Source organism: Amyelois transitella, chromosome 4, assembly GCF_032362555.1.
Source record: "Amyelois transitella isolate CPQ chromosome 4, ilAmyTran1.1, whole genome shotgun sequence".
NCBI lineage: Eukaryota > Metazoa > Arthropoda > Insecta > Lepidoptera > Pyralidae > Amyelois > Amyelois transitella.
Genome location: NC_083507.1, coordinates 4,617,706 through 4,644,825, shown reverse-complemented (window position 1 = coordinate 4,644,825; position 27,120 = coordinate 4,617,706). Strand labels below are relative to the sequence as shown.

The following is a 27,120-nucleotide window of genomic DNA, read 5'->3' as shown; positions in this document are numbered from 1 at the left end:
TTGTAAGGTTAAGGTCTCGGGCTAAATCGTTAAGTTCAGCTTGATTTATCAAGTGGGGTTCATTAGTACTTATCACAAAATTTGGATCAAATGCTGAAGGTGCACTACTGATACAATCTGCACTAGTGGAAGCAATATCGAGTGGTGGAACCGGTATTGGAAATTCTTGGCCATGCGGAACAGGTCTTGTAGATGAAGAAGTATCAGGATAGACAATATTGATTTTCGTCTTCCTGGAATGTCCACTGGTCTTAGTTAAGCAAAAGTAGCAGTCCAAGCTGTGATCAGTAGGCTCACGCCACATCATTGGCATTGCAAACGGCATCGAAGAACGCTTGCCAGTCATCCATTTTCTCAGACTAGCAACACAAGTAATGCAGCAAATATGAGGAGCCCATTTTTTATTTTGGTGACCAATTGTAAAACCGAAATACGCTTCGTACATCACTTTAACATTCTCACTTACTGGTCTCCTTTGAGTTACGGGTGTAAAATTGCCACAAATGAAGCAAAACGTATCAGGGGAATTCACACAACTTATTTTATCAGAATTTTCACTCATTTTAATAACAAATTTTAAATATAACCAAGTTATTACAGAAAATACGCAAAGCCAGTATTTGTTGTGTAGTAGTGTCATAAGAAAAATAAAGATACCCTCATTTTATACTTGTCTATCTATCATATCATATGAATTATAAAGATACCCTCAAATAAATAGTTGACTATCATCTACATTTTTATCTTAGCCTGTATGCGGGTAAATTATAAAAAAAAAATATTTAAAAAAAAACCAGACGTCTAGACAGATTTTGGTAAGCATATTTGTAATCAGTAATGCTAGTGCTACATCGTGATATAGGTCAGTGTTCTGTTGCCCGAACCTTGTAGACTAGTGTTATTGCAGCTACAAGGGTTTTTTATAATTACTACGTCCAGCTGTGCAGTGGAACCGTTAATACGAATGCAATTCACATTATTTCATTTTTTAAATTTTAGCTTTTAACGCTTAGCTTTTAGAAGAGGACAACCGTCTTATCTAAGACGGTTGTCCTTTTCGCATCACATTAAAAATTTTAGCTGCAAGTGTAAAGTTGAATGGTTATTAAAATTCAATAATTTATTTGATTTAAATTAGCAATGATATAAAAAAGTCAGGGTACTGTTAAACAATAGCATTGTGCCTGACAATTTGGACACGCTGTATAAAATTTTTTTTGGGATATGATAACAAACAGTGCCCAAAAATATTAATTGCTGAGTTTAATTTTGATAGGTACGTTAAATATTAAATAAAATTGTCAGAAAGCGCAGTCCAGCCCCTGTAGAATGCCACGCGCGACGTCGTATTTATCGCGCGACAAACTATCGGTTTTTCGCTTTTTATTATGATATGAAACGGGACAGCGATATTTTATGGGGGTAGACCCCGAAGCACAGTAGGAAAGCGTTTGTAGCGGGAGCGATGATTCGGCTCGACCGCAACCAAAGGGAAGATCTTCCGCCAGGCTAGGTGTTATGCCTGGGGAACCGCGGCTCCGACGATGTTGTGTCGGAGGTTGTATATATAGCTCCAATCCGTGAAATCTTTGGAATCGAGATTTAAATTCTTCGCTGCTATTGGTTGAGCGCGTCAATTTCTTCGCGATGATTGACAGTTGTTGTGTGATTTGATGTTTTGACGAGTGGCGTAGAGATGTCGCCACAAGACTCCCCCCCAAGACCGGAGGTCTGAAGTCTTGATCTTGCTGTGCAATCTGTGCTTCAGTTGTAGCTTGCAAGTGCCAGTTGTCTTCCAGTGAGTCGGAAGTTGCTCAAAGTCCTAGTGAGTCAGGAGTGAGTCGTTGCGTTGCTCGTAGTCTGCGGTGAGTCGAGACAGTAGAGAGCGAAGTCGACTTGTTGGCGCCGGTAGATATCGTGCAGAGCTGCCACGCTGGAGAGAAAAGCGGCCGTCGAAGTGATCCAGGCGTGGGCTGCGGTAGATGCGTCGGTCAGCGACCGATTCGATGAGACCGAGTCGATGAGAGCGAGTGTGGGTGGAGACAGGACCAGGTAGCTCGTTGCGTTGGCTGCGATGGACCTGCTGCGATACCCAGTTGCTGGCTTGCTGTGAGACTGCTTGCAGAATGAAGAGTGATGCTGAGGATTAGAGTTGATAATGATGGAGAAGGTTGCTTCCAATCACGTCGGGGTCACCAATGTAGCGGGAGCGATGATTCGGCTCGACCGCCACCAAAGGGAAGATCTTCCGCCAGGCTAGGTATTATGCCTGGGGAACCGCGGCTCCGACGATGTTGTGTCGAAGGTTGTATATATAGCTCCAATCTTTGGAATCGAGATTTAGATTCTTCGCTGCTAGTGGTTGAGCATATATATAATAGAACTCCGAAAGTGACATAGACATTTTTTCTAGAATTTTCACGGAAATGAAGCCCCGCCCTAAAGAAAGTTATATATCTATCTATACACAAAATTTCAAGAATATTGCTTCAGTAGATAACGCGTGAAGAGATAACAAACAAACAAACTTTTGCATTTATAATATTACTTAGTTGGGATCACAAAACAAAAAAAAGTAGAATAACCATAACAGAAAATATAAAATATCTGAGCCACGCCTCTCTTCCTTGCAACCATGTTTTGCACATCATGCGGCGCGGGTGAATTTACAAAATTATCGGTGTTATTTTTAAATTGTTATATCTTCTAAGATGTTCATTAAAATAAAGTTAAGTCAAAGACAATTTTTTTCACAATTAAATACTCTTAATCAACAACACATTTATTTGGATTAAAATTATATTACGTTGATACAACTCTTAACAAATATTGCATTAATTTCGACCAAATTAGATTACCATAAAAACGGTTCTAGTGAATTAATCTTAAAAGATAGACATATACTGTCTTGGACATTTTTTTAGATTATTTTAAGAGGAATAACTCTTATATTTTTGGTAACTTGAACCGTTCTCGCAGCGCACGCAACGGAAGCTCTCAAGGATGAATAATTTTCCCCGTTTTTTCACATTTTCTTTTATTTCTTCAGTCCTAATAGTTGCAGCGTGATGTTATATATCCTAAAGACTTCCTCGATAAATGGTCTTTTCAAACAAAAAGAATGTTTCAATTCGAACCAGTAGTTCCTGAGATTAGCACGTTCAAACAAACAAACAAACTCTACAGCTTTATAATATTACGAGTAGTATAGATATTTAAGTCTACCGTTCATAGGAACCTAATACCTACTAAATAAGTCCCAAATTTATAAGAATATCCCTTAGTCGCTTTTGACGACATCCATGGGAAAGATATGGGAGTGGTTCTATTCTGAAGTGCCGGAAACCACACGGAATAAATCATGAGAAATGTTGTCCTAAATTAATATTTTTATGCAAATTTAGGTTGGTGAAAAGTAGGTATCTAAGTATGATAATTCTTCAGTTACAGTTTAATATTATTAAACTGTATTCACTAAAACATAAAAAAGATAAATTTTATACGCTTAATAATATATATATATAATTTTGTATTTTGGACATATTTGGACTTTGGACTATATCATTGTTGGACTCTGAACGCTTACGTAAACGCAATTGAACTATACACTGGATTTCAACTTGAATCACTTTGTTTTCATCAGATATTACTGAAATTTCTCCAAATTACATCATTCATCACATCAAAATCAACTTTTTCCTAGCGCTATTGCATAAAAAAATACTGTATTTTCAATACTTACCTAGATTCATAGATAACGATTAAAATGAAAACCAATAATTTAATAGGTACTTATTTAATTCTAGAAAATACAGGTCCAAAGGTCGCCGTGCTGTGTACTCGTATGGGATAAAATAAACGGTTTCGTTCTACGAAATCACAGAATCAAGAGTTCATACGAACTGCATACATCGTATGGGTTGACTGCTCTATTAAAAAATCTGCACATTAGAGAAGTGATTCTTCTTTTTCTATCCTAGACCAATAAGAGATTTTTTTACGTTTTCATAACAGAAAATAAACAAGCGTGATGCACAGGTAGGCACAGGTTTCATCATATTCTTTCGTTTTACGAGTGATCCCTCGGATTAATAATAATAATAATAAAGGCGTAGGGACGTGACGACCCCATCGCCCCCTGGGTCACCTTCCCAGTGCAGTCAGTCTCCGCAGGGCAGCTTGTGGCGAGCTGTTGGGGAGCAGCGACCCCACGGACCTGAGTGCTCCCAGGGGAGGCCCCTGTTCCTCGCCTCCGATCTTCCTTCGCCAAGGTCGGAGTGGAAACCGATGAGGGACAGGACCCCTACCTCTGGCTTGCCTTAACCGGCCGGTCAGAGTGGAGTCGCGAGAGCTATACGCTCGAAGGATGGAAGTGTAAAATGTCATAACGCCGGGGGTGCCTGACTGGATCACCACGATTTCACGCCCCGCAGTCTCACCTCTCGACATCCTTAGCCACCCACGCCGATGTTGCCCCTTTGTTGCCAATCATGGTGACTGATTTGAGGGGCCCATTTAGTGAGTGGCGAGTCACCACCTGCCACATAATAGTCACGTATTCATGATTATGGCAGGTGTCCGAACCTCTCCAGCAATAGCCCAGTTTAGGTCCATCCAAACGTCAACTCCATAACCCATCATCCTTTTCCTTAATTTGTAATAGCTCCACCTCCTGCTGAGACCTGTTCATGGACATATCGTCTATTGATATGCCCGGGAACGGGTTTTGGCGGGAGAACAACATAACATCAACTTCTCCAAAGGGCCTCTACGTGTTGGATTTATATCCCCACGCAAGCCTCTCAAAAATCCGGGGTGTATAGACCCGTGAAATCCAAGAGGAGAAACATAATAATAATAAAGGCGTCGGGACGTGACGACCCCATCGCCCCCTGGGTCACCTTCCCAGTGCAATCAGTCTCCGCAGGGCAGCTTGTGGCGAGCTGTTGGGGAGTAGCGACCCCACGGACCTGAGTGCTCCCAGGGGAGGCCCCTGTTCCTCGCCTCCGATCTTCCTTCGCCAAGGTCGGAGTGGAAACCGATGAGGGACAGGACCCCTACCTCTGGCTTGCCTTAACCGGCCGGTCAGAGTGGAGTCGCGAGAGCTATACGCTCGAAGGATGGAAGTGTAAAATGTCATAACGCCGGGGGTGCCTGACTGGATCACCACGATTTCACGCCCCGCAGTCTCACCTCTCGACATCCTTAGCCACCCACGCCGATGTTGCCCCTTTGTTGCTTATCATGGTGACTGATTTGAGGGGCCCATTTAGTGAGTGGCGAGTCACCACCTGCCACATAATAGTCACGTAATCATGATTATGGCAGGTGTCCGAACTTCTCCAGCAACAGCCCAGTTTAAATCCATCCAAACGTCAACTCCATAACCCATAATCCTTTTCCTTATTTTGTAATAGCTCCACCTCCTGCCGAGACCTGTTCATGGCATATCATCTATTGATATGGCCGGGGACGGGTTTTGACAGGAGAACAACATAACATCAACTTCTCCAAAGGGCCTCTACGTGTTGGATTTATATCCCCACGCAAGCCTCTCAAAAATCCGGGGTGTATAGACCCGTGAAATCTAAGAGGAGAAACATAATAATAATAATAATAAATGTTTATTTCTCTCCAAAAAACAAGAAATCTTAATACTAATACATTAAATTAAAGTATCAAATTAACCACTTGAATTTGTGGGAGCTGACGCCTGTACTAGGAATGCACCTGTATTACAAGTCATCAGGCCCCGCCTCTTGATTAATTTTCCAAACATAATAAGAGTAGGTACTTAGTACGAGAAAAAATATCTTACAAACCTAAGTATTGAATTTAGAGAAATATATATATTTAAAAGAAATAGTTACTTCCATAAACGTGGTGTGTGTATGAGGTGTCATGCTTAGTTCCTGTATAAATAAAAACGTGGGTGTATGATTGCGACTTATTTATTGTAAAACTTGAAGTAAATTTTCTGTATCTTCGTAATTTTGTTTAAGCAACCATTCCGTAAGAATTTTTTTAACTTTAAATGTGTTTAGGTGGTGAATGGATAGCGCTTTGTGAAGCTTGTTGTAAAGAAAAGGACCTTGAAAACCAAGAAATCTGTGACTAAATTTTGTTTTATATTGGTTTGATTTTGCTACTACATGATTGCGTCTTCGATTTTCGCCAATAAAGGGGGTCAATCTATGTTGTTTCATTACGGTGTGAAGTATAAACAGTTGCCGCACGGTCAATAAATGAGCAACTTTATAAAGTTCTTGAGTTGGAAATCTAAAAGGCTTAAATAATGATACCTTAAGTAAAGACCTTTGGGCTCTTTCAACTCGCAAAAAGTACGTTTTTGCAGCTCCGCCCCATGAGGTGATGCAGTACGTTAATATAGATTGACATAACGCAAAATATACCATTTTAATAGTGTTAACGTCTGCAACGTGCCTTAACTGTTTAAAGACATAAAAATGAGTTTACGAACGCGAGATGATAAAAGGTTTATATGAGTTTTGAAATTTAAATTTTTATCTATCATAATGCCGAGATATTTTATACAGTAGTGTGTTCGATGGCGTTACCCAACTAAAACCTTCGAAGCGGCGAATTTTGAGGACACTATGGCATTGCATTCCATATGCCCTCTTGCACCCGGCTGTCTTGTCATTGTGGACAGCTAGTTATTTGCTGGCTGACTTCCGCTCCAGAGACTTGACGGCATATTGAGGCAGAAGGCGTGCACGATAGTGCGCTCGCGATATTTGCAGCAAAAAATAGGCAAAATTTTTACAATCAGCTGTCTCCCAATCACTTTAGAATCAAAAAATCAAGCCGATTGGTGGTGCAGAATAGGTTACACAGGCTGAAAGTATCATTTCAGATCGTATATTTTATCTATAATGACTGTCTAGCCTATTCGACTGGTAATTTAGGTAAACCTAATCGCTGTGCATTAAACCTGAACTGCGCAATTACTTATCAGTTCTCGCCGATATTGTGCCCTTATCACATCTAGATCCGCGTTGAGGAGACTACGACAATGACGTAGTGTCTGGCTATTCGTTTAAAATTTCAAAGCATTTCACTGAATCATGCCACTCCTTGAACAAAGTTCGTAATTTCACAATACTTTTAAGGTGGCAACGTCTTTGTCTTGTCAAATTTTAACTAGACTGAAGGAATCGGGAGAGGACAGTAAAGGGAATATATAAAAATGAGAAGGAGCCAGAAGCAAAGAAATAATAATCCCATTATTTCACGATATCAACATAACTTACCTACTTGTCAAATATTAGGAGAACAGTTTTATTTCACTGCTCGACAGATTAAGATGATAAATGGATTTAAATTGTGAAAAAACGATTCAAAGCACGTGACCACACGAAACGTTGAACATTATCAGGCTATTAAATTGCCTTTGAGTAAATATGAAAACGGTTTTGACCGATACCACTAAAACTGAATGGAGTTCGGATTATGGGTACAATAGCCTCCCCACAAAGACAAAACACATGTATAGATATAATCAATTGTCCATCACCATATAACTGAACTCTATAAATTCGTTCAAGAACCTTGTAAATATTTGCTTTCCCCATTCCAATATTTCCATCTTTTCGCCAATAATCAATGTAATAAATCTAATATTTAGTATACTTACGTATAGGTACGTACTATTAATAAATTCTTTTAATAACTTTCTAAATAATTACTGGTGTAATAGATTCTTCTTCTTCTTGAATCAAAATTACTTGAATTACTCTTAACTTATATCTGACACTATTATTTTTAATTCTATGCCGTAAGCTATATTTTTTGTACGTCTTTGGGTTCGCCTATCATCGTCTTAATTAATTTCTAGATGTTTTGTTGAAAACAAAGCATTTCATTATCCCTACAGGAGGTATCTGCAACTTTATCTCTTTCTTTACTGCAAAGATATACAGTATGACGACATGCTGTTGCTATTTTAACAGCTCTTATCCATCGAAGGTGAGTTCCAAAGTTCCGTGTGATTGATAAATAATCGAACTGTGCGATTGGAACAACTCAGATTTATCTATGAAGCGGTAGTGAGTTATACATTGGCCCTTGAAAGGAAAGGATAAAGGAAACGACTTAAAATTTTTTTGCTAACACAAAAAAGTTATACAAATATGCTGTCTGGAAAATAGAAAAATATGAGAAAGGATGTAATAGGTAAAATTTGTGATAAACAATCACGTCTTTACCTATATAGACAAAAAAGTATTTACGGCAAGCCTTTCTACCCGGAAGACCTGTGCCGATCATTCTAAGACATACAGAGCTAGAAATATCTGCCCCTATCCCTTAAATTACTTATAAAAAAATATTATTTGATGAAGATGTGTATTGAAGTTTGTATTTGGCTGTACAATCGAAGGCAATCGATATCAAACACAGTTTATTGATAACATTTACAGATTTTTAACACGACACTTGTTGATAGCCCAGATGGCCATATGTTACAGTTGTCACATGGTAAAGGTGTATCGTCATATTCGCGGTAGCAAACAATAACTACATAACCTTAATGAAGTACTAAACGTTCCACGAGGCCCGAGGAGAACTCATGAAGCTAACCAGTAAGAGGTCAGTCTGTACCGAGCGCAACTATCAGTCACCTTTTGAACCGCGGCCTATCATACCGGTAATAACTGGACAGCGGCCGCAGCAGGCGGCTTGTGATAACGCTTCCACATTATACCACACAAAATAAACGTTCAGCTCAACTCTGCCATAGCAAATTCAACCTTAACGACATAACTCAATATTAAAATGAAAAATAAGCGAAATAAAATTTTTATGACTATAATGCAAAACAGTCTTCCACGATAATAATGTTCATAAGAACGTGATGAAAGTCTAGACAGTAAGTTCGCGGGGGAGTCGGCCGCTTATCAGCGCGTTGTCACTCCGAGATGTTTTATAAGTAAGCGAGGCGCCCGCCCGCCATCATTGTCCGTTGCGAACGCGCGGTGACCAGTACGATTTGAGTGATAGTGCTAAAATGTTGGTGTTTCCGCAATGGAGACCTGAGCTGCCCAGCGAGGGGTGTAGAGTGCAGCGCTGGACGCCTGCAGAAAGATTTGCGCCCTATTTGGCGAGACCTTTCATCCTCCCTCCACTGCCTCCACGGGTGCGGATTTTTTATTTATTTTGAAATAACAGTAAATAAATACCTAGGCTTTTTTATTTTTTTTTGGCATGATTGGAGAACTTATTTTATTTTTTTGTTTAACAGGTGGAAGATGAAGATTCCTCAGGCGGTTCTTCCCCAGAACGCAATGCCGATTCTAGTGATATGGAAGGGGTGTGCGGGTGGCGGGGGTGCGGGGCGCGGTTCCCGAGCGTGGCGCGCTTGTCCGCGCACGTCGCCCGTACTCACGCACACGCACACAGCGATGGGCTCTTCTACTGCGGGTGGAAGGGTTGCTCGCGACCCCACAAAGGGTTTAATGCTAGGTAAATATATTATTTGTTTTTCATATGTGATAACAAATCAGACATGTATTTTTAATATAATTTATTATTAAGAATCAGGACAATGTGTAAAAATTAGGAATGTACGAGCACTTATCAGTGAATTATTATTGACATAATTTTTCTTTGATTCACAGATATAAGATGTTGGTGCACGTGAGAACGCACACAAATGAGCGGCCTCACACCTGTAACCAATGCCACAAAAGTTTCTCCAGGGCAGAGAATTTGAAAATTCACCTCAGGTCGCATTCTGGAGAGAAACCCTATGTCTGCCCATATGAGGTGAGTAGTAAAACATCTCTTAAAAATTATAATTTACGGATGATAATAATAGCAATTACAAATGTTGTAACTGTAATTTCACTAATGTAAACACCAGTTTTCACATCTAACGAGCACATTAAACGATTTAATGACATAACGGAACTTAATTTATTAATAAATGTATGTATTATTGTTCACAGGGTTGTGGAAAAGCTTATTCCAATTCAAGCGACCGCTTCAAGCACACTCGGACCCACACAGTGGACAAGCCCTACTGCTGCAAGGTCCCTGGCTGCAACAAAAGATACACCGATCCGTCCAGTTTGAGGAAGCATGTCAAGACTTACAAACACTTTACCACTGAAGAGAACCAACGAAGAGGGTCTTCCGATGAAGCCCCGAGTCCGCAGACATATTCACCACCAAGAGAGGGCTTTACGACATACGGCAAGATTGAGTCCACGTCACCTTTACACCCGCATATTACATACAGCCCTCCTAGAAGCAGCATATCCCCATACAACCCTGTGTTGCCCTTGACAGAGACGCCAGCAATAAGATACACGCCGATGATCGACTCTCTCACATACGTCAGACCTCTTGAACCTTTGTACCCCGTGAGGGTCCCGTCACACGAAATGTCATATTTAGAGTACTCACAGATGTACGAACACGCGTATAGAAATTACTACACGAGCAGCTTACCGTACCCAGTATTAAGGCAGAATGTCGGCGAGAAGATATTCACTTATGAGGAGCAGCCTCAGTTTCATGACGTCGCAATGCAAGAAATAAAGGAGAGAAAAGACTTAGCCTTTGAGGTGGAAGAAATGCCATTAAATTTAATGTGCACTAAACGCAGCGAGTGCAAACCCATCGAAAATATAGTTAGACGTACAGACTTACCCTTAGATTTAAGTACTAAGAGCTGATTAATAATCATTAAATTAATTTTAAGAGCATATTATTTTATTTCATAACTTTATCACTACTCTGGTAAATATACAGAATGAAGACAAATATTTACGGTCGAGATTCAGCACATTCTTATCACTAAATATACTAAGACGTGTCCCCGCCTAACTACCTACGCGACACGTTACCAATAAGATCAGGGACTTTTATTTTTAATGATGACAGACCAGTGATAAAAAGAACTCCCCCAATAAAAGGAATATTATTCATGCCAAAGATCAATAAGGCAACTGGAATTTTATAGATTAAAAACTTGAATAAATGTAAACAAGGCGAGAATGATCTCTTCTTTGTTAAGGAAAACAAAAATATTTTATAAATAACATTTTAGGTCAAGTTTATTTTTATTTCTTAGCGTCTCATACTGCATTGTAGTCTTACTATTACTGTGTAGTACTGGGCCACAAAAAAAGTATAAATCAGTGTGGCCCAGTGTAATCAAAAATACAGCTGAATTAGGCCTTTCAGTCCGTTTAAGACAGTTGGGTCGATTCATTCCGTCCGTAACGCATAAAGACGTGTTTACATGTATGTATATATGGAGTATCAACGATAGTTCATCAGTTTCAGTTGATGTTAAATACCAAATATTTATCGTCAAACTTACAGTAATAAATTTACCTTTTCTCTCTGAAATAAAAATCGAAATGAAAATGTGACACGTCCCGTTAGGATAATAATAGATGAAGCGTCCAATTCTATTGGATTAGATAAACTCGTATTGTTATCAGTCACGTTAGACTATATTTGTTTTGTGCTATCACACAAGTGCAGATTTACTGTCTGGGTCTATCTTTTTGAAAGGAATGGTATAACTTAATTCTGTATCTATGAGTCTTATATGAAAAAATGAAAATAAGAATGTTCATGAAATTTTACAGCTTTGTTTTTTGTTGTTATGTTGAATATATATATGAAACGTGAAATAACACAATCTAAAAATAAAACAAGATTAATAAGCACGATTAACATGATATTCTATTTTGGTAACTCTTGTAAGTCGTAAATATTTAAAGAACGACAATGTGCTGCCAGATATGTACTTACTTTATCCATTAATACCATCAAGCATACGATGTCAACAATATTTTTATCTAATGAAAATTACATACAAATACGTGATTATCTTTGTTGCAAAGTAACGGATGCAGTCAGCTAAACAAAGAGCTTATTTATTTCACCCGAAATAACAACGTCATCAACAAAAGACTAGAAGTAAAATAAAAAACTAAGTCGTTATTACATAATTAATTATATTCAGTATAATTGTTTAAATTTACAACTTAATCATACAAAAATCATTCATAACAAACGTAGCACTAACAATTAACTTAATAGTAAAAATGTAGGTAAATTCTGTCAAGTAAAGATCAATGTCTTGAAGCTCATTTATAGAATAAGAGATAGCTGCAATTTTACGTGTAAGGGCCTCCGCAGGTACACATAACCGGAGAGTCCCAAACCTAATTATTTCGGTATCAGCATCCTAGCGATAGTAAATTTATTTTATTTTAAAAGCTACCGTTTATTTCTCCGCCCGGCACTTCCCCACACCATCTCTTCCTCATGGATGTCGTAAAAGACGACTAAGGGATAGGCCTTAAATAAGCTTTGAATTCTTGTGACGTGTGATGTGTGCGACCTGTGGCGTAGAGGTATCGCCTCATACACATATTGACAGTTTACAAAATGGTTCTTAAACCAAAACTGCAACTAACTCTTGAAATATTAAAAGAAAATAACTAACTATGCTCTGACAAGGCGAGCCATGCCGTCTGCGATTACGTTGAGAGCTTCCAAGTCCTTCTTCGCAGTCTCCATGAGGTGTGCCATGCCTTTCTGCTGGAGGGTTAAGAACTGTTTCACGTCTTCTTGTGCACCTGGATAAAAACGAAAAAAAATTTATTATCAGCAACCTCCTGATTTTTGTGACAACATGTCATTCTAGGAAGAACATATGGTCCGCCTATAAACGCTAGAAAAGTGCGTAACAGTAAAAACGCCAAACAAATAAGGTTCATTACGCGAACAAGAAACTCAGGCGTGACGTCATACTTTAGTAGCGTTTTGTAAAGGCGTTTTGGACTCGCCCAAATAATGTGTTATGTGGTTCCTTATTACTAAGGCAGATTTTTGTTTATTGATGCGATTATTTCACCAATGCCTTAATTGATGTGAAACGTAATTAAAAAACTCCAAAACAAAAATTAGTCTTCATGCCTAATGCCGATCCACATGATTTCTAATTTGTTTTTCAAACATTCTTCTGCCGCTTGCGGTTGCTTTCCCCTAAAAATGACCACATCCAGTAGTGTGCAAATGAATAACGCTCGATACTAATTGTGTTTAAGTTTAAAACTGTTAACTCCCTTTATACATCCACGGGAAACGTATAGAAATAAAAAACTTACCTGTATTTAAGATCTAAACACAAGGCTAAAGTGTGTTATAATATATTCTGCAAGCATTTGACGACGCATGATGTAAAATAACTTTCATAACTTTTATTTTAATTTTTTTCTTTCCGAAAATTACCTGGATCAAGTTGGTAGCGCTCCTGTGCGGTGCCGGCACTAGCGCTTCGCTGCAACCTCACCGCGCACAGTAACTCATTCAGACGCCCCTGAAAGAACACGTGGCGAAATTTTAATTTTGTAAAAGTATCTAAAATTACATTATTTTCTTAAAATATATGTACAAGGCCATTTCAATTGTAAAAAACTGAGTCTAAACATCAGTAGCAAATTTGAAACTGAATTAGTTACGTAGATTACAACTAAGTTCCACCCACGGCTCTTCTCGCATGTATATTGTACGCGCCTACGCGTTATTCTGACGAATAAGCAACGTTCAATAAGTTTTGCCCAAAAGAGTAACATACTACAAAACTTTCGCATATAAATAGTATAAGAACACACATTTACTTGGTCCATTATTTACGTGCAATAAATTTTTAAATAAATACATACATACACACAACCACGTCCATGTCCCTTGCGAGGTAGATAGAGCCAACAGTATTGAAATTACTGAAAGGCCATGTTCATTAATTAAATTTTAAAATGTTGACCTGCAGATCTAACTGTACATAAAAAGTTAATTATTCATTTATAAAAATGATTTCCAAATGATTCCCCGATTGGTCGTTAGTATTAAATTATTTCTTACAACCACAAGCAAATTCATTAACAAGTTAATAACTAGTTTAAACCGGACTAATAAATACACATAACTAGTGCAACCGTTATCCGACTAAATTCCAGTAATTTTGACGGCCGCTGTGGCGCAGCGGTAGTGCGCTTGTCTGTGACACTGGAGGTCCCGGGTTCAAATGTTTATCTTTATATTATAGAGTATTGTTTAGTTAGCATCTCTAGTTTCGAACTTACTGCGAGGCTACTTCAATCTGAGCAATTTGTCCGGTATATATTTATACTTAATCAAAAATATATATAAATACAAGCTTTAAATATATGTCAAAATATGTTATTGCAGCTGTAAATTATAACAAGTGTCTAATGAGATTCAGTCTGCAGCGCCATATAGTTTAGTGGTAACAAACATATAATTTTTTATAACCGGTGGAAAATATAATATTACGAATTGACTTCTCATAAGTCGGTAACACAAATAGATTTAATTTCAAATATAAAATTCAATCACAAAAATACACAACACTACACAGTTCAGCGCGACTCTGCTGTAAAAGTAATAAAACTTATTAATTAGGTACTTTTATTTATCTACTGGCGACCCAGCTTCACACTGGTAGCATTTAATTTTCTTGCTACAAACCTGCCCTGGAAACCCCTCTGTCCAACATTTCAAACAGGTACATAATCCATACATAAAGAGTAATATAATCCAAATAGCCTTTATATTATGTAGTGAAGTATGAATGTTTACGTTTATTTTAGTAAACATTTAATCTGTAACCGTACTTCCTCACAAATTTCAAAATTATTAAAATCTACATAGTATCATTATATTACAGTGCATTACAATTATGTTTGCCTCTAACAAATACATATAATGTCAAAGCAATTTATCTTCACTTCGGGATTTGTAAGACAAAGACACTAGGCAGGCAGACGTCTAGGAAAAGTTCCACGTAATTGTTATATCAAGTGACTTGGAACAGTGTGTGTCAATAAAGATTGTTGAAATTTCATCCTACACAAGAATATTTGTTAAAACAGATTAATTTATGTATGTATACAGAAAAATTTACACTTGAAACCAAAAAGTAGTAAGCTAAGATATAGATAATTAGAAGTCTAAATTCAAATATTTTTAAGTTTATGCCAAGTAATACCTTAACTTTCTTTCCAATTACTTGAAATGAAAGGGAAATTTAGTTCTCAAGGTAATTTAGTAATGAATTCGCCCGATCCTTAGACCGGGACTTAGAACATTAATATTGGGTGAAGTTATCTATAAAATATGTAACGATGCCCACTCGTCCCGATCATGGCAAGTTATGTGTACATAGTGTGTTCCAATCACACACACGAAACCGGTTATAACCAGCTTATAACAGACGTGCAGCCCGCGATATCAAACTTTTGGAAGGATTATGGTAGATAAGTTGAGAAACAGAGAATGTAATAAAATTCTGATAAACGTAACGTGTTGTTACCGTGATAGATCGCTGGTGTATATTTTACACGTATTACTTTCAAATATTTATTTTTATTATTACAACACGACGTGATTGTGATCTCTCCAGAATATTTACCGATTTATTTTTTATGTACTTTTATGTATATTTTGTCGCAAAATGTTATATTCTTTAAAATAAAATTATTACATTAAGTTATACTATAATCAATACTAATATTATAAAAATGAAGAGTTTGTTTGTTTGAACGCACTAATCTGAGGAACTACTGGTTCGAATTGAAAAATTATTTTTGTGTTGAATAGATCATTTATCGACGAAGACTTTAGGCTATATAACATCACGCTGCAACGTATACTATAAGGAGCGAAGAAATAATGGAAAATGTGAAAAAAAAACATCCTTGAGGGCTTCAATGATACCCAAAATAACTATTCCACCAATTCAATACTAATATCAAACCAATATGTACACTGTATAAGCTGCGAGGAAAACGCTTTTATGGTTTCCGCTTTTTTTCAATCATTGAACAAATTAAATTGAATGCGAATCTTAATCTACTAACATACAAAGCTGCACTACAGTTGCAGTAAAACTGAATGCAATAGTTTGAAAATGCCATATTGCCAAATAAATCAGAATATAGTATATTGTTTTCAGTCTTGTTCGTGTTCTTTCTCCTGACGATATCTTAATATTGAGTATTCAGATATTTTTGTTGATCCTAATGGGCAACGTGGACACAAATCCTTTGTGTGTGTTTAGCGTGTTTAGAAGGATATAAAAAATTTGAATTAATAAATCAGGAAAAAAAATTACTTCGTCTTTACGCTGATACACGTGTGTTGTCGGATTAGCGACCACTATAACGCATTCATCTTTATAAATTACTTTCATTTTGTTTAATGCAATTTTTAAAATCATTTACTGTTAGTCATTTCAGTTTAGACACAATCTCAACGGCTTAGGATGCATAGGATAAGAAGAGAAGGTCTTACTTTTATTGCCGAGGTACTCTAATGGCATATGATAAGTTACTAATTCCTAATATATTTCGATAAATACAATATCGATCGTCATCGACGAGAATGATACCGTTCTTAATGATGTCCAAAGTGTAATTTCGCCGGCACAACCTAGACTAGACGTCATCCCTTCACCGCCAAATTAGTATAATCTTTACGAGTGTCAGACTACCTACATTTTAGGTCCGTCTAATGATAAGGTTACGAGAGATAACTATCACGCGAAGGGCGAGTGTTTTAGACAAGGTCGTCGGCTAGCTATCTCTGATAATAACGATCTGCTGACTAATTGTGTCTAGTGAGTGGGACGATATATTATTTTAAGCACTAATACGCGACGCACACGAGCATTATTGCTATACTTATAAATATACCAACAAGTATACGACATTTTTTATAAGTGTTTGAATTTATATAAACTACTATCCCCAAAAATATGAAGTACTATCTAAAACGGGTGAATCAATCTATAAAAAATACTTCACATTCGATTCCATAGTTTTTTATTGGTAAACAGACCCAATAGTCAAAATTAAATGAATGTCACATAGTCCACTATCGTTGATCTATCCAAAATCTATCGGTAGGATTTCGATAGTAGAGTTAAAGCTATCGATAGGCCCTTTATTGGTTTTATAATCTGTTAAAATCTTGATTTAGGTATTATTGGTATTCTTATTTCTACTTCACTAAAACAACACATTACAAAACATTTCAAAAATCTTGAGCCCGAAAGTTGATGATAATTAAATGACAAGGAAAGAAGATGTACAAAATACATGTCGAACATCTGTTGCGATGGAATTAAAAATCCTTACTGTTCACACGGTATCAAACTTTCTGTTTGCCCTTCAGAATTTTCGTGATTATGTCGTTTACGTGCAATCAGTGGAGTATCGCTTTAAGCCGAAATCCGTTTCAAACATTCATTTCATTCCATAAACGGACGTCATGGCGTAATGCAGACGTCATGGATTCCAACTGAACACCTTTCAATTAGCCAAATCTTTTATTATGCAAACTATCCAGGATATGTAATTCAATCCCCGCTTCCCTGTTCCTAGATATCTAAAACTTTATAGATTTTTAATACAAGGGAAAATAGGCATTACCATCAGGTAAATTGAAATCAAATGTTACTAACTAAAACACACACACATAAATTACCACATTTTCTCCATCCGACCTACGACACAACGTTTGACGTTTTTAAATGTTTAATATAACGAATTTTCTTCTTTTAGTATTTGGTACTGATGACATTGATAACAAAAACCCTCACCTATTGGCATAAATGTGTAAACATTGAGTTGTGCAGTACAATATTTGACCTCATCTAATTTTTAGTGACCAAACGCGATGTCTTAAAAAGGCAGTTGTTGGAGTACTCGCAATCGTCAAGAATGTATAAAAATAATAAGAGTGGAGGAAGCGAAAAAAATGCATAGATCGTAGCAAGTCGAAATCCCTTATCTGCGTGTGGGCAACAGGCATATGGGGTATATATAACTCACGTTGTATAGCGGAGGTGCTGCCAACTGCTCAGCCAGCGAATGTAGTCGCGCACGCGTGGCTTCCTCTTCCGGGGTTAGGGCTGCCCCTACTCTGCCTTTCTGCTCCTGACGAGCTATCACCTAGATAAAAAAATGAAAAAAAAATTCAAATGGTGCCTAAAAACGGTGCAACACGAAATGTGAATTGGCTGGAAAGATGAATTGGAATTATTGCCAATTAAATATTTTGTAGATGATGCTATTCATATGCCAATGTTTGTATGATGGGAGCAACGCATTTTATGATTTACAATGCCACTTTGAAACTACTGGATGGCATTTTAAGGCGGTAGTGGAAGCTTTGTTATTGCGTTTTCCACTATATATTGAAGATTATTGCTTCTCGAGAGTTCAATACAATTTCTTTGAACGCATTATTTGCCATTATATCGTCACGTACTACGAAAGCCAGCGGAACTCTATTTAACGACGGTGCGCATGAGGCGCAGTGTCATTATCATGTTATTTGAGCTGTAGTTTTTAATTCAAAATGTTTATACTACAGTTAATGATTTATAACTGTGGGTTGTTGACTCTGTTAGTAGCCGAGCATGAGTGTTCGCAATCTAGCGAATGCTAAAGACCGAATCGGCGCATTCTCTTTGAAGGCAGCTTGCAAGTGAGGGGGCGATGTGAGCGTGACCTGCAGCGTGAGGTGCTTGCGCGCGTGCAGCGTGGCGGCGAGGTGCGCCAGGCGCGCGGCGGCGGCGGCGCGGCGCGTGCGCAGCGAGCCCAGCTCGTCCGCGCACGCCGCCAGCCAGCGCGCCTGCAGGCCCGCCTCCTCCGACTGGCAGCGAGCGCGGAACTTGATCTGGCGATACGGGCAAAACACTAATAAATATATTGTATATACGAGACAGATTAAACAGTTCGAGTTAGCCTCGAAGTAAGTTAATATTGGTCTAATGCAAGTAGATTCCTTAAACCTTAACCTCTATCATACATCGATAGCCGTGTGGTTGCCGACATTTAAGAATAGGGCCACTTCATCTCTAGCTCATGGTTGTAGATTAAGGGAAAGGGAGCATTCATTTTGTGCAACTTTTTCCACGATCAAATATAAGTTCCCAGTTAGGTTGCGGAGCTTAGACGGATGTGGCTTCGTGTATAAACTTCACCTACCAAATCTAAGATCAAGGCCAAAGGACGCACTCCGAGCCCCTCTTTAAAGAGGTGAAAAAGTAACCGGGGCGACTGCCGGGAGGATTATACTTCCTCCCGGCAGTCGCCCCGGTTACTTACGGCAGAAAAAAATTAGGTACCTGTGTGAATCCGATGATGGGTACTGGAATGTAGTTTTCAGGATCTGGGTTGTCTGCTTGAGCTTGCTTCCACAGTCTCATGTCCATACCTGAACACAGAACAAAAACAACTCAATATTATTCAACCTATAAAAAAAAGTGATGCAATATTTGCAATTTCATTACGAATCTAATAAATTCAATATCACATAGGAAAATTTTGATGACACCAGGCACAAAAATAACTCATGAGTAACCTGGTTAAAGTATACTTTGTGCTTCCGTGTTCAGGAAGTTTACCACTCGCTGAGTCATGTGTGTGCGGAGTGAGGGGTGTGTGCGCTTGTGCGCGTGTGTTTGTGTGTCTGTGTATATACCAGGCGGCGGAGTCTGCAAGTACTGCTTGAGCATCTGCTGCGAGGGCGCCGTGACGGGCGCCACGGCGGAGCAGCCGGCCCCGGAGAGGGACGTGCGGGCGGCCCCCGAGTTCAGGAAGTTCGACAGCTCGCTCGCCGATATGCGAGACCCGTTCGCGTTCTTGTCAACTACGTATATTATCACCTGTAACAATAGACGTACATTTATAGACTCACAATCCTGCTATAAAAGAAATTTCAGACGACCGTGTCCGTCGACGACTTTGAGTTGCAGTTTTATAATTGAGAAATGTATACTTTATTGCAATACTCTAAGATCGATCTTTGAATGGAATTTATACGTAAAATGACATACATGCTCACGTCTATATCCTATAAGTCATATAAGGAATTCTGTTAGCTAGTCAGAATGTCAAAATGTTGGAATGTCAGCTAGTCTTAAAAATACTGAGAGGCCACGTTCAGGCTGTATGGCTTTGTGAGGAAATGTCGTACGAAAATAAAGATATTTTTTGTTTTGTTTGTTCTTAAGGTTGTGTTCTTGTTAAGGTGTTAGACAGGGATGTGTTGCGTCACCGTGGCTGTTCAACCTATTTATGGATAGTTGTTTGACAGATTTGAAAGAGTCTGAAAGTGGATTAAGGATGAATGAATTACTCGTCAAATGTCTGCTCTATGCCGACGATCAGGTTATACTGGCGTCATCAGCGGAGGAGTTACAGGAGATGGTAAACTGTATGCATGAAGCTTTAAAAGAGAAAGGAATGAAAGTGAACGTAAGTAAAACTAAAACACTGGTTTTTGAAATGGAGAAAGAAATGACAGCATGTAATATTTTGATTGGAGGAGAAAAAGTTGAGCAAGTGAAAGAGTTTGTATATCTAGGATCAAAGTTTACATCAGATGGCAAGTGTGATAGTGATATTGAAAGGAGAGTGAACGCGGGGAACATGGTGAATGGAGCTTTGCATGCCTTTATGAGCAGTCAGAAACTATCCAAAAAGGCTCGACTGGCTGTGCACAGGAGCGTGTTGGTCCCGACATTAATGTATGGGAGTGAAAGTTGGGTATGGCAAAAGAAGCACGAAAGCAGAATAAATGCAGTGGAAATGAGAGCGTTAAGGAGTATGTTGGGTGTGAAATTGAGTGACCGGATAAGGAACAGCGTGATAAGGGAATGTTGTGATGTGAAAGAAGATGTAGTTACAGGAATAGAAAAGGGTATGTTGAGATGGTTCGGTCATGTGGAGAGGATGAATGAAAACAGGTTGACTAAGCAGATATACAAGGAGAGTGTGGAGGGAAAGGTCGGGGTGGGAAGACCTAGACGAACATATCTTGATCAAATTAAGGACGTCCTGGTGAAGGGTCAGGTCAAAAGTGCCCGAAACCGCCGAGCTTGCATGAAGAGAGTTATGAATGTGGATGAAGCAAAGGAAGTATGCAGGGATCGTGGCAAGTGGAAAGAGGTAGTCTCTGCCTACCCCTCCGGGAAAGAGGCGTGAGTTTATGTATGTATGTATGTTGTTTGTTCTTATCTGTGAATCTAGTACCTACATAATTCTAGATCAAGTTATACATTGAAGCCTGTAATGATCTGTACACTATCATGTAAAAACCGATGAGTAGGGGGTTCCCGTTTTACTTTTGTAAGAAGGTAGTACTAGAGGAACTTTGACAATATTTGCTGTGTGTTACAACTGGAGCGTCTAGAGTGGTACCTTTCTGTACTAAGTACAATTAATCGAATTATAACCTTCCCACCTTTTTGATAGTAACTGGCACTAGATAGCGACGTTGTAATTCTTTGTAGTACCTGTACATATATGATAACATTATAATTTCGATCTAGATACCTGTGTCTTATCCTCTGAAATGGCCTTCATGGATTCAATATTGACTGCTAAATTGGGTTTGTTACCAAGTAAGCTGGACAAGGAGGTTGTCAAACCTTGCTGATTGGTTCTGAAAACAAATAATAAAAACTTGGTTAGAAATTTGTCGTCGTGATTTCCTATCAACCATTAAATTTATATAATTCCTTCTTACTTTATTTCCTGTTCAGGCTTGTTGAACTGCAAAGACACAAGACCATCCTTATCTTCTTGCCCACTTATTCTGGAGTAGCCAACAGCTTTGAACCGGCATAGTGGATTCTGTTCATTTAACTCCAAAGCAGGTGCATTACGGCTGTAATAAGCCTGTCCTGTAACATGACAATATTCTAATTAACCCTCCTATTTACAATAACCCATATCGCATTTATGATATTTCTTTGTTTATTCCTACTTCCTTACTAATAATATAAAAACGAAAGTAACTTTATTTTATTTAAATATTTATAGATAAGCATAGCATAAGACTTAAACTAAAAATAAATTTATTTTAATGGAAATAAGTAGCGCCTTTGTACTAAATATAACTTTATCTGCCTGCTACGCTTTGACGCTTAAACCACTGAACCGAATTTAATCACATTTGGTATGGAGATAGAGTTGACCCTGAGAAAGAACATAGGCTTTATTGCGAAAAAAAACCACGCAAACAAAGTCGCAGTCAAAAGCTAGTCCTAAGGTTGTTACCTCTTCATGCATTATCTATCGAACCATATATAGGGTTACTTTGAACCCGGTAAAAACTATAGTTCGCATAGAATTTCCGAAAACCTGTACTATTCATTTGTAGGCAGCGCTAAATTTGCACTGGCGAAGCTGCGGGCAAAAGCTTGTAGATTATAAACAGTGCTTATTATAAAGACATTGAGTAACAAGAAAATAATGTAACAGTCCCACCTGTCCCCCACTGTGCTTGCAGCAAGTTCCATTTGGCCAACACTTGGTCCCTCTCGTCACCAAATACGTTACAGTTGAAGACAGCAGCCACCAGTGCCTCGTGCGCATTAGTTGGACCTTGCTGTTGCGGCTGTTGAGCTTGTTGCTAAATGTGAACAATACAAATTCTTGAAGCACATACATACATATAATCCCATCTATATCCCTTTCGGCGTAGACAGAGCCTGGAAAAGACTGATAGGCCGTGTTCAGCTGTTTGGTGTAATGATAGAATTGAGATTCAAATAGTGACAGGTTGCTAGCCCATCGTTTAAAGAAAGAATTCCAAGTTTATAGGCCTATCCCTTAGTCGCCTTTAACGACATCCATGGAAAAGAGTCCATCGCTTTTTCTTTTATTTTTCTATTGTTGCCGGGTTCTATACAAATTCAAACACCTTTGCACCATCTAGTAACCTATAAATAGCTACTAAAGCCGAGTACCAACCATACCAGCACACATTGGCACTCACGGCACGACCGTTTGTCGTCATATGTAAGCGTTTTCGTTTGCTAAGCCATCCAATCAAAACCTATGACCGCAAAAAGAACCATTTGTTGGCCTTCACTGGCTTAATGTGTTTAAACTTTAAAACAAGTATAGAAAAGAACCTATGGAGGTCTTGGCTAAAATAAAAATCTATGACGTCAGAAAACCCACTATTGGGCCCTTTTAACTATTATCATATAGGAATAGAGTTATACTTATAGTAAATATAGTATAGGAATTAGTTATGTGTACTGCTTTTGTAATAATCTTTTAGTTTTAAAACTTAAAAGTTATATTTGAATAATATTTATCACCTTATAATGAAATGAACTTTTTAAGCCTGAGTTACAGGGACAAACAGCTGAAGCAGGTAGATAAATCAGTATATTTTATTTTCTATTTTTGATACACATTCTCATTAACAAACCTGTTGAGGTTGTCCAAAGGCAGTTGTAGTTCCAAGGCCAGTACCGAATCCACCAAATCCAGTTGTAGCTGGCTTAGATCCAAAAGTTGACCCGAATGTAGTGCCTCCACTGAACAATGAACTTCCCCCAGTTGCTCCAAATGTATTAGCACCAAGGGTATTAGTGCCAAATGTTGGTGCAGCACTTCCAAATGTAGAAGTTCCTGTTCCAAATGTATTGGTACCAAACCCTCCAGTACCAAAGCCTGAAATAAATTTGAACAATGCAAGTTACATCATAAATTATTTTACTATAATACACTTGTTTGAAATATATATGCCGTATTTGTTATAACACATATCTTTATCTTTATGGAATCTAGAAAGTTAAGTCTTAAATAAGCTCAAGACAATAGGATAAATCAGATCCCTCAAAAAAAATAAGGCGCACCCTGAACCATATCACTGGGTCTACACTTCAAATTTGGCATAAAAGTAATTAACTTTTATGTTTTCTACTCTCCATGATAGCTCATCCCGCAAAGTTGATCAAATGTACATGTCTGGCAAGCGCACTGAAGAAATGTACCTACGGCAATAGTGATATAACATGTAAATTGTTTTCAAAATATATATTCAGATTTCTTCTTCTTTCTGATGTTTGTTGACCCTCTCCTCCACCCTGGGCTACTCTCTAGGGAGGCCTAGAGAGGAGTTCAGGGTGCACCTTATTTTTTTGAGGGATCTGATTCCCTGCATCCCTCTAGTCTATCAAAATGTCAAGACGCCAAGATATTACAGATTGAAATACTTCTTCTACTTAGAAATATAAATGTACATAAAAAAATGGACACACTGACACCAAATTAAATAAAGGTGCTCTAGGAATTCTTATACACATACCTGTAGAAGGCTTAGCAGCAGTTGCACCAAACCCCGTCCCACCAAATAGAGATGGAGCAGTTGAAGCTGGGGTTGTGCCTAGTCCGCCAAATGGAGTAGCTGGACAACAAAAAAGAACTGTTAAAAACGGGATTACATTCTATTTCTAAAAATGACAAATTAGCTGACACTTTTGTTAACTAAGAGTTTTGATGGTTTCAACAAAGATTATAACCTGCATGAATCTTAACATTTACATTTAAATATTGTGACATATATTGTAACAGACAATATTCAAATCACCTACATCCCTAAATATGAACTTAATGAACATTGTTGTCACCTATTGTTGTGTACATAATTTAATTTCTGCAAGCCTCTGTGATAAAGCAATAGTAAACTTGTCTGTGACACAGTTGGGTCCGGGTTCAAATCCAGGCCAGAGCTTAACAAGAAACATTACCTCATTGGCTTGGATGCTTATCTATATAAATATTTATTATAAAGTATCTTTGACCTACATTTAATAAACATTACTTTTGAAATACCTGTACTTGTTGGTGCAAAACTACCAAAGCCCGACGAAGTGGTACTGGTACCAAATCCCCCAAAACCAGCAGTACTAGTGGTGGCAGTGTTTGTACTTCCAAATGAAAAAGAAGCTGTAAAACCAAAAGTTTTAAAATTTATATGATTTAACTATAACTACTTGAATAACAAACATTCATTAAAACAACAGGAGTTAAAAACTTACGTTTGGCGGCAGATCCAAACCCTGTACTTTGTGTAGAAAGATTGGCTCCAAATGAAAACGACATTCCTAAGCTTTAAATTTTTCAAGGTATGTAAAATATTTAAATTTATCCAATCAAACTTTAGTACTAGAGAAATAAAAACATTTTTATTTTCATTTATACAAAAATATTAACCTAAAAGAATTGTTCTTTGCTTGATTGAGAAAACTAGGGATGTGATCGGAGATCGATTAATCGAAGAGTCGATTTTTCTGTCCCAAAAGATCGATTTCTTAAATCAATCATATATGCAGTTCTGAATCGATCCAGGAAATCAATGCTTCACCCTTGAAAATCGTCTTTCGATTTATTTAAAAGTTTATTTATGAAGCATACATACATACGTGGTCACGAGCCAACAGTTTTGAAAAGACTGAATGGCCACGTTCAGCTATTTGGCTTAATGATAGAATTGAGATTCAAATAGTGACAGGTTGCTAGCCCATCGCCTTAAAAATAATCCCAAGTTTGTAAGCCTATCCCTATTTATGAAGCATTGCAAGCAAACATTTTGAAAAAAAAAATGCTTATTTCACACCTGAGCTGACTCTGATACAGTAATAAAATGATTATTATTAGCAAATTCCCTGAACAAAAAAGCTGATTTTACTGGTGAGAGCCCAGTTATGATTTTTATCTTCATTTCATATAATGTATTTATTTTTTCATTATAAATACAATCTAGAAAAAATCGATACATCCGCCAACGATCCGGATCGATTTAAAAATCCCAATAAAATTTTGTCATCCCTGAACTTACATTTCTTTGGAGAACTCTCAAGTGTCAAAAATTGACAGCTGTCAGAATCCCGTCGAATTAAAAATGAGGCGAAAACGGGGGAAGTTAACCTAGCAAACAAAAAGCGTATCTATTTTTCGAGCATATTCAACATTAAAGAGACATTTAATTCAAACGAAAAATGTATGTAATAACTATGTTGTTTATTGCATATCACATCCATTTTCATTGAATTTTTTGATTTTTCACAATGGTAACACAACGGAACATTCCAGAGAAAAAAAACATTTGCTTACATCATTTTCCAGCATGTTATTTTTACATTACACAATTTTAACACTTCAATAGCAAAATGAAATAAAATATTATGCAATAAATCAATCGGAATAAGTCTTCGCCTCCCAGGGAATCCGCTATTTCTTTCCTCCAGGAGGCTGTAGTGGTTGGCCTCTTTCTTTTCCTCGTAGTTTTATCCCAATTGCTCTTTCTATCTTGCCCAATACTATATTATTTGGAATACCACGACCAGCCTCATAATCATTTACAATTTGCGGTTTTTCACATATTTTTGTAGCTAAATCTTTCTGGCTCATGCCTTTTGCTTGTCGACCTTGCATTATAAGTTTCCCTAGATCTAACGGCACTTTCTCATGTCGCAATTCTTCAGTCTCTCGGTCCAGCTTCGCCGTGTTTTTTGTTGTTACATGTTGTTTATTCGTTCCTGCACCGTATTTTTGCTGGGTATCGACTGGTAATCCTTGTCGGCGTGCAGCATTAACAGCCTGTTCAGTCTTCAAGGCAGATGCCTTTGGGGGTTTTTTGCGAAGTATTGTTACTGTGTCCCAGTCGGACATTTTAACGAGGTATTTTTGTGTCACTGGTATGATAAATTACGAGATGAATCACTAAACGTTCCGCTCAATGTATAGAAAATTTGCTCTTTTTCTGTTTTGTGGTCTCTGTCGAATGTCCTCAATCCGAGAATTCAATCAAAAGAAAAGAAAATCAATCTGTCTTCTTTTCTGTTGACAACAGGATTGAAAATTTGACATTGACATTCTATGTCATTACATTGATCATTAATATCACGATCCTTGGTATCGCGTCGCGATTTCGCAAACCTTAAAATGGGACTGACATGTCATAAAGACAAAAGTCCCTTATTTAAAAAAAGATTAAAAAAGTATTGAGGTGTGCTCAATGCTGATCTTTTCTCAGACTTTAGAATCCCAAGTTTATTAGCCCGAACCCAATTTATGATACCAATCGAATTATACGACATCCCTGAGAAAGAGATTGAGCGGTTCGATTCTAAAATGCCGGAAACCAAACTTTGTCGTTAACTTTTCCCACTTTCTACTTGGGGTCCGCACAGTATGTTAGTTTTTTCCAATTATATGTACATATGTATAATCATAA

At 37.9% G+C, this 27,120-nt stretch overlaps 3 protein-coding genes across 3 annotated transcripts; 1 reads left to right on the top strand and 2 right to left on the bottom strand.

Moving 5' to 3' along the window:
• The first annotated feature begins 8,965 nt into the window (after positions 1 to 8,965).
• Positions 8,966 to 10,728, top strand: LOC106129347 (zinc finger protein GLIS3). The gene is made up of 4 exons (XM_013327879.2): positions 8,966 to 9,157; positions 9,263 to 9,483; positions 9,639 to 9,786; positions 9,969 to 10,728. Exons 1-4 carry the CDS (start codon positions 9,029 to 9,031, stop codon positions 10,698 to 10,700), a joined length of 1,230 nt encoding a protein of 409 aa, XP_013183333.1. The 5' UTR covers positions 8,966 to 9,028; the 3' UTR covers positions 10,701 to 10,728.
• Positions 10,729 to 11,976: 1,248 nt separating this feature from the next.
• Positions 11,977 to 25,739, bottom strand: LOC106129330 (probable nucleoporin Nup54). The gene is made up of 13 exons (XM_013327860.2): positions 24,923 to 25,739; positions 24,717 to 24,830; positions 24,190 to 24,288; positions 23,308 to 23,552; positions 22,353 to 22,497; positions 21,610 to 21,766; positions 21,417 to 21,525; positions 19,561 to 19,744; positions 19,205 to 19,293; positions 18,586 to 18,753; positions 17,904 to 18,023; positions 13,279 to 13,366; positions 11,977 to 12,623 (listed from the first exon to the last, which is right to left on the bottom strand). Exons 1-13 carry the CDS (start codon positions 24,984 to 24,986, stop codon positions 12,490 to 12,492), a joined length of 1,716 nt encoding a protein of 571 aa, XP_013183314.2. The 5' UTR covers positions 24,987 to 25,739; the 3' UTR covers positions 11,977 to 12,489.
• Positions 25,740 to 25,885: 146 nt separating this feature from the next.
• On the bottom strand, positions 25,886 to 26,729 carry LOC106129358 (endothelial differentiation-related factor 1 homolog). The gene has a single exon (XM_013327892.2). It carries the CDS (start codon positions 26,553 to 26,555, stop codon positions 26,115 to 26,117), a length of 441 nt encoding a protein of 146 aa, XP_013183346.1. The 5' UTR covers positions 26,556 to 26,729; the 3' UTR covers positions 25,886 to 26,114.
• Positions 26,730 to 27,120: the final 391 nt, after the last annotated feature.

Excerpts from the sequence above, each read along its gene's own strand:
- LOC106129347 (XM_013327879.2), top strand. The coding sequence starts at position 9,029 with ATGTTGGTGTTTCCGCAATGGAGACCTGAGCTGCCCAGCGAGGGGTGT. Across the intron at positions 9,484-9,638 it reads CACAAAGGGTTTAATGCTAG|ATATAAGATGTTGGTGCACG; the intron begins GTAAATATATTA and ends TTTGATTCACAG. Across the intron at positions 9,787-9,968 it reads CCTATGTCTGCCCATATGAG|GGTTGTGGAAAAGCTTATTC; the intron begins GTGAGTAGTAAA and ends TATTGTTCACAG.
- LOC106129358 (XM_013327892.2), bottom strand. The coding sequence starts at position 26,555 with ATGTCCGACTGGGACACAGTAACAATACTTCGCAAAAAACCCCCAAAG.
- LOC106129330 (XM_013327860.2), bottom strand. The coding sequence starts at position 24,986 with ATGTCGTTTTCATTTGGAGCCAATCTTTCTACACAAAGTACAGGGTTT. Across the intron at positions 22,498-23,307 it reads CCTTTGGACAACCTCAACAG|CAACAAGCTCAACAGCCGCA; the intron begins GTTTGTTAATGA and ends GTTCACATTTAG. Across the intron at positions 19,294-19,560 it reads CTTGCAGACTCCGCCGCCTG|GTATGGACATGAGACTGTGG; the intron begins GTATATACACAG and ends TTCTGTGTTCAG.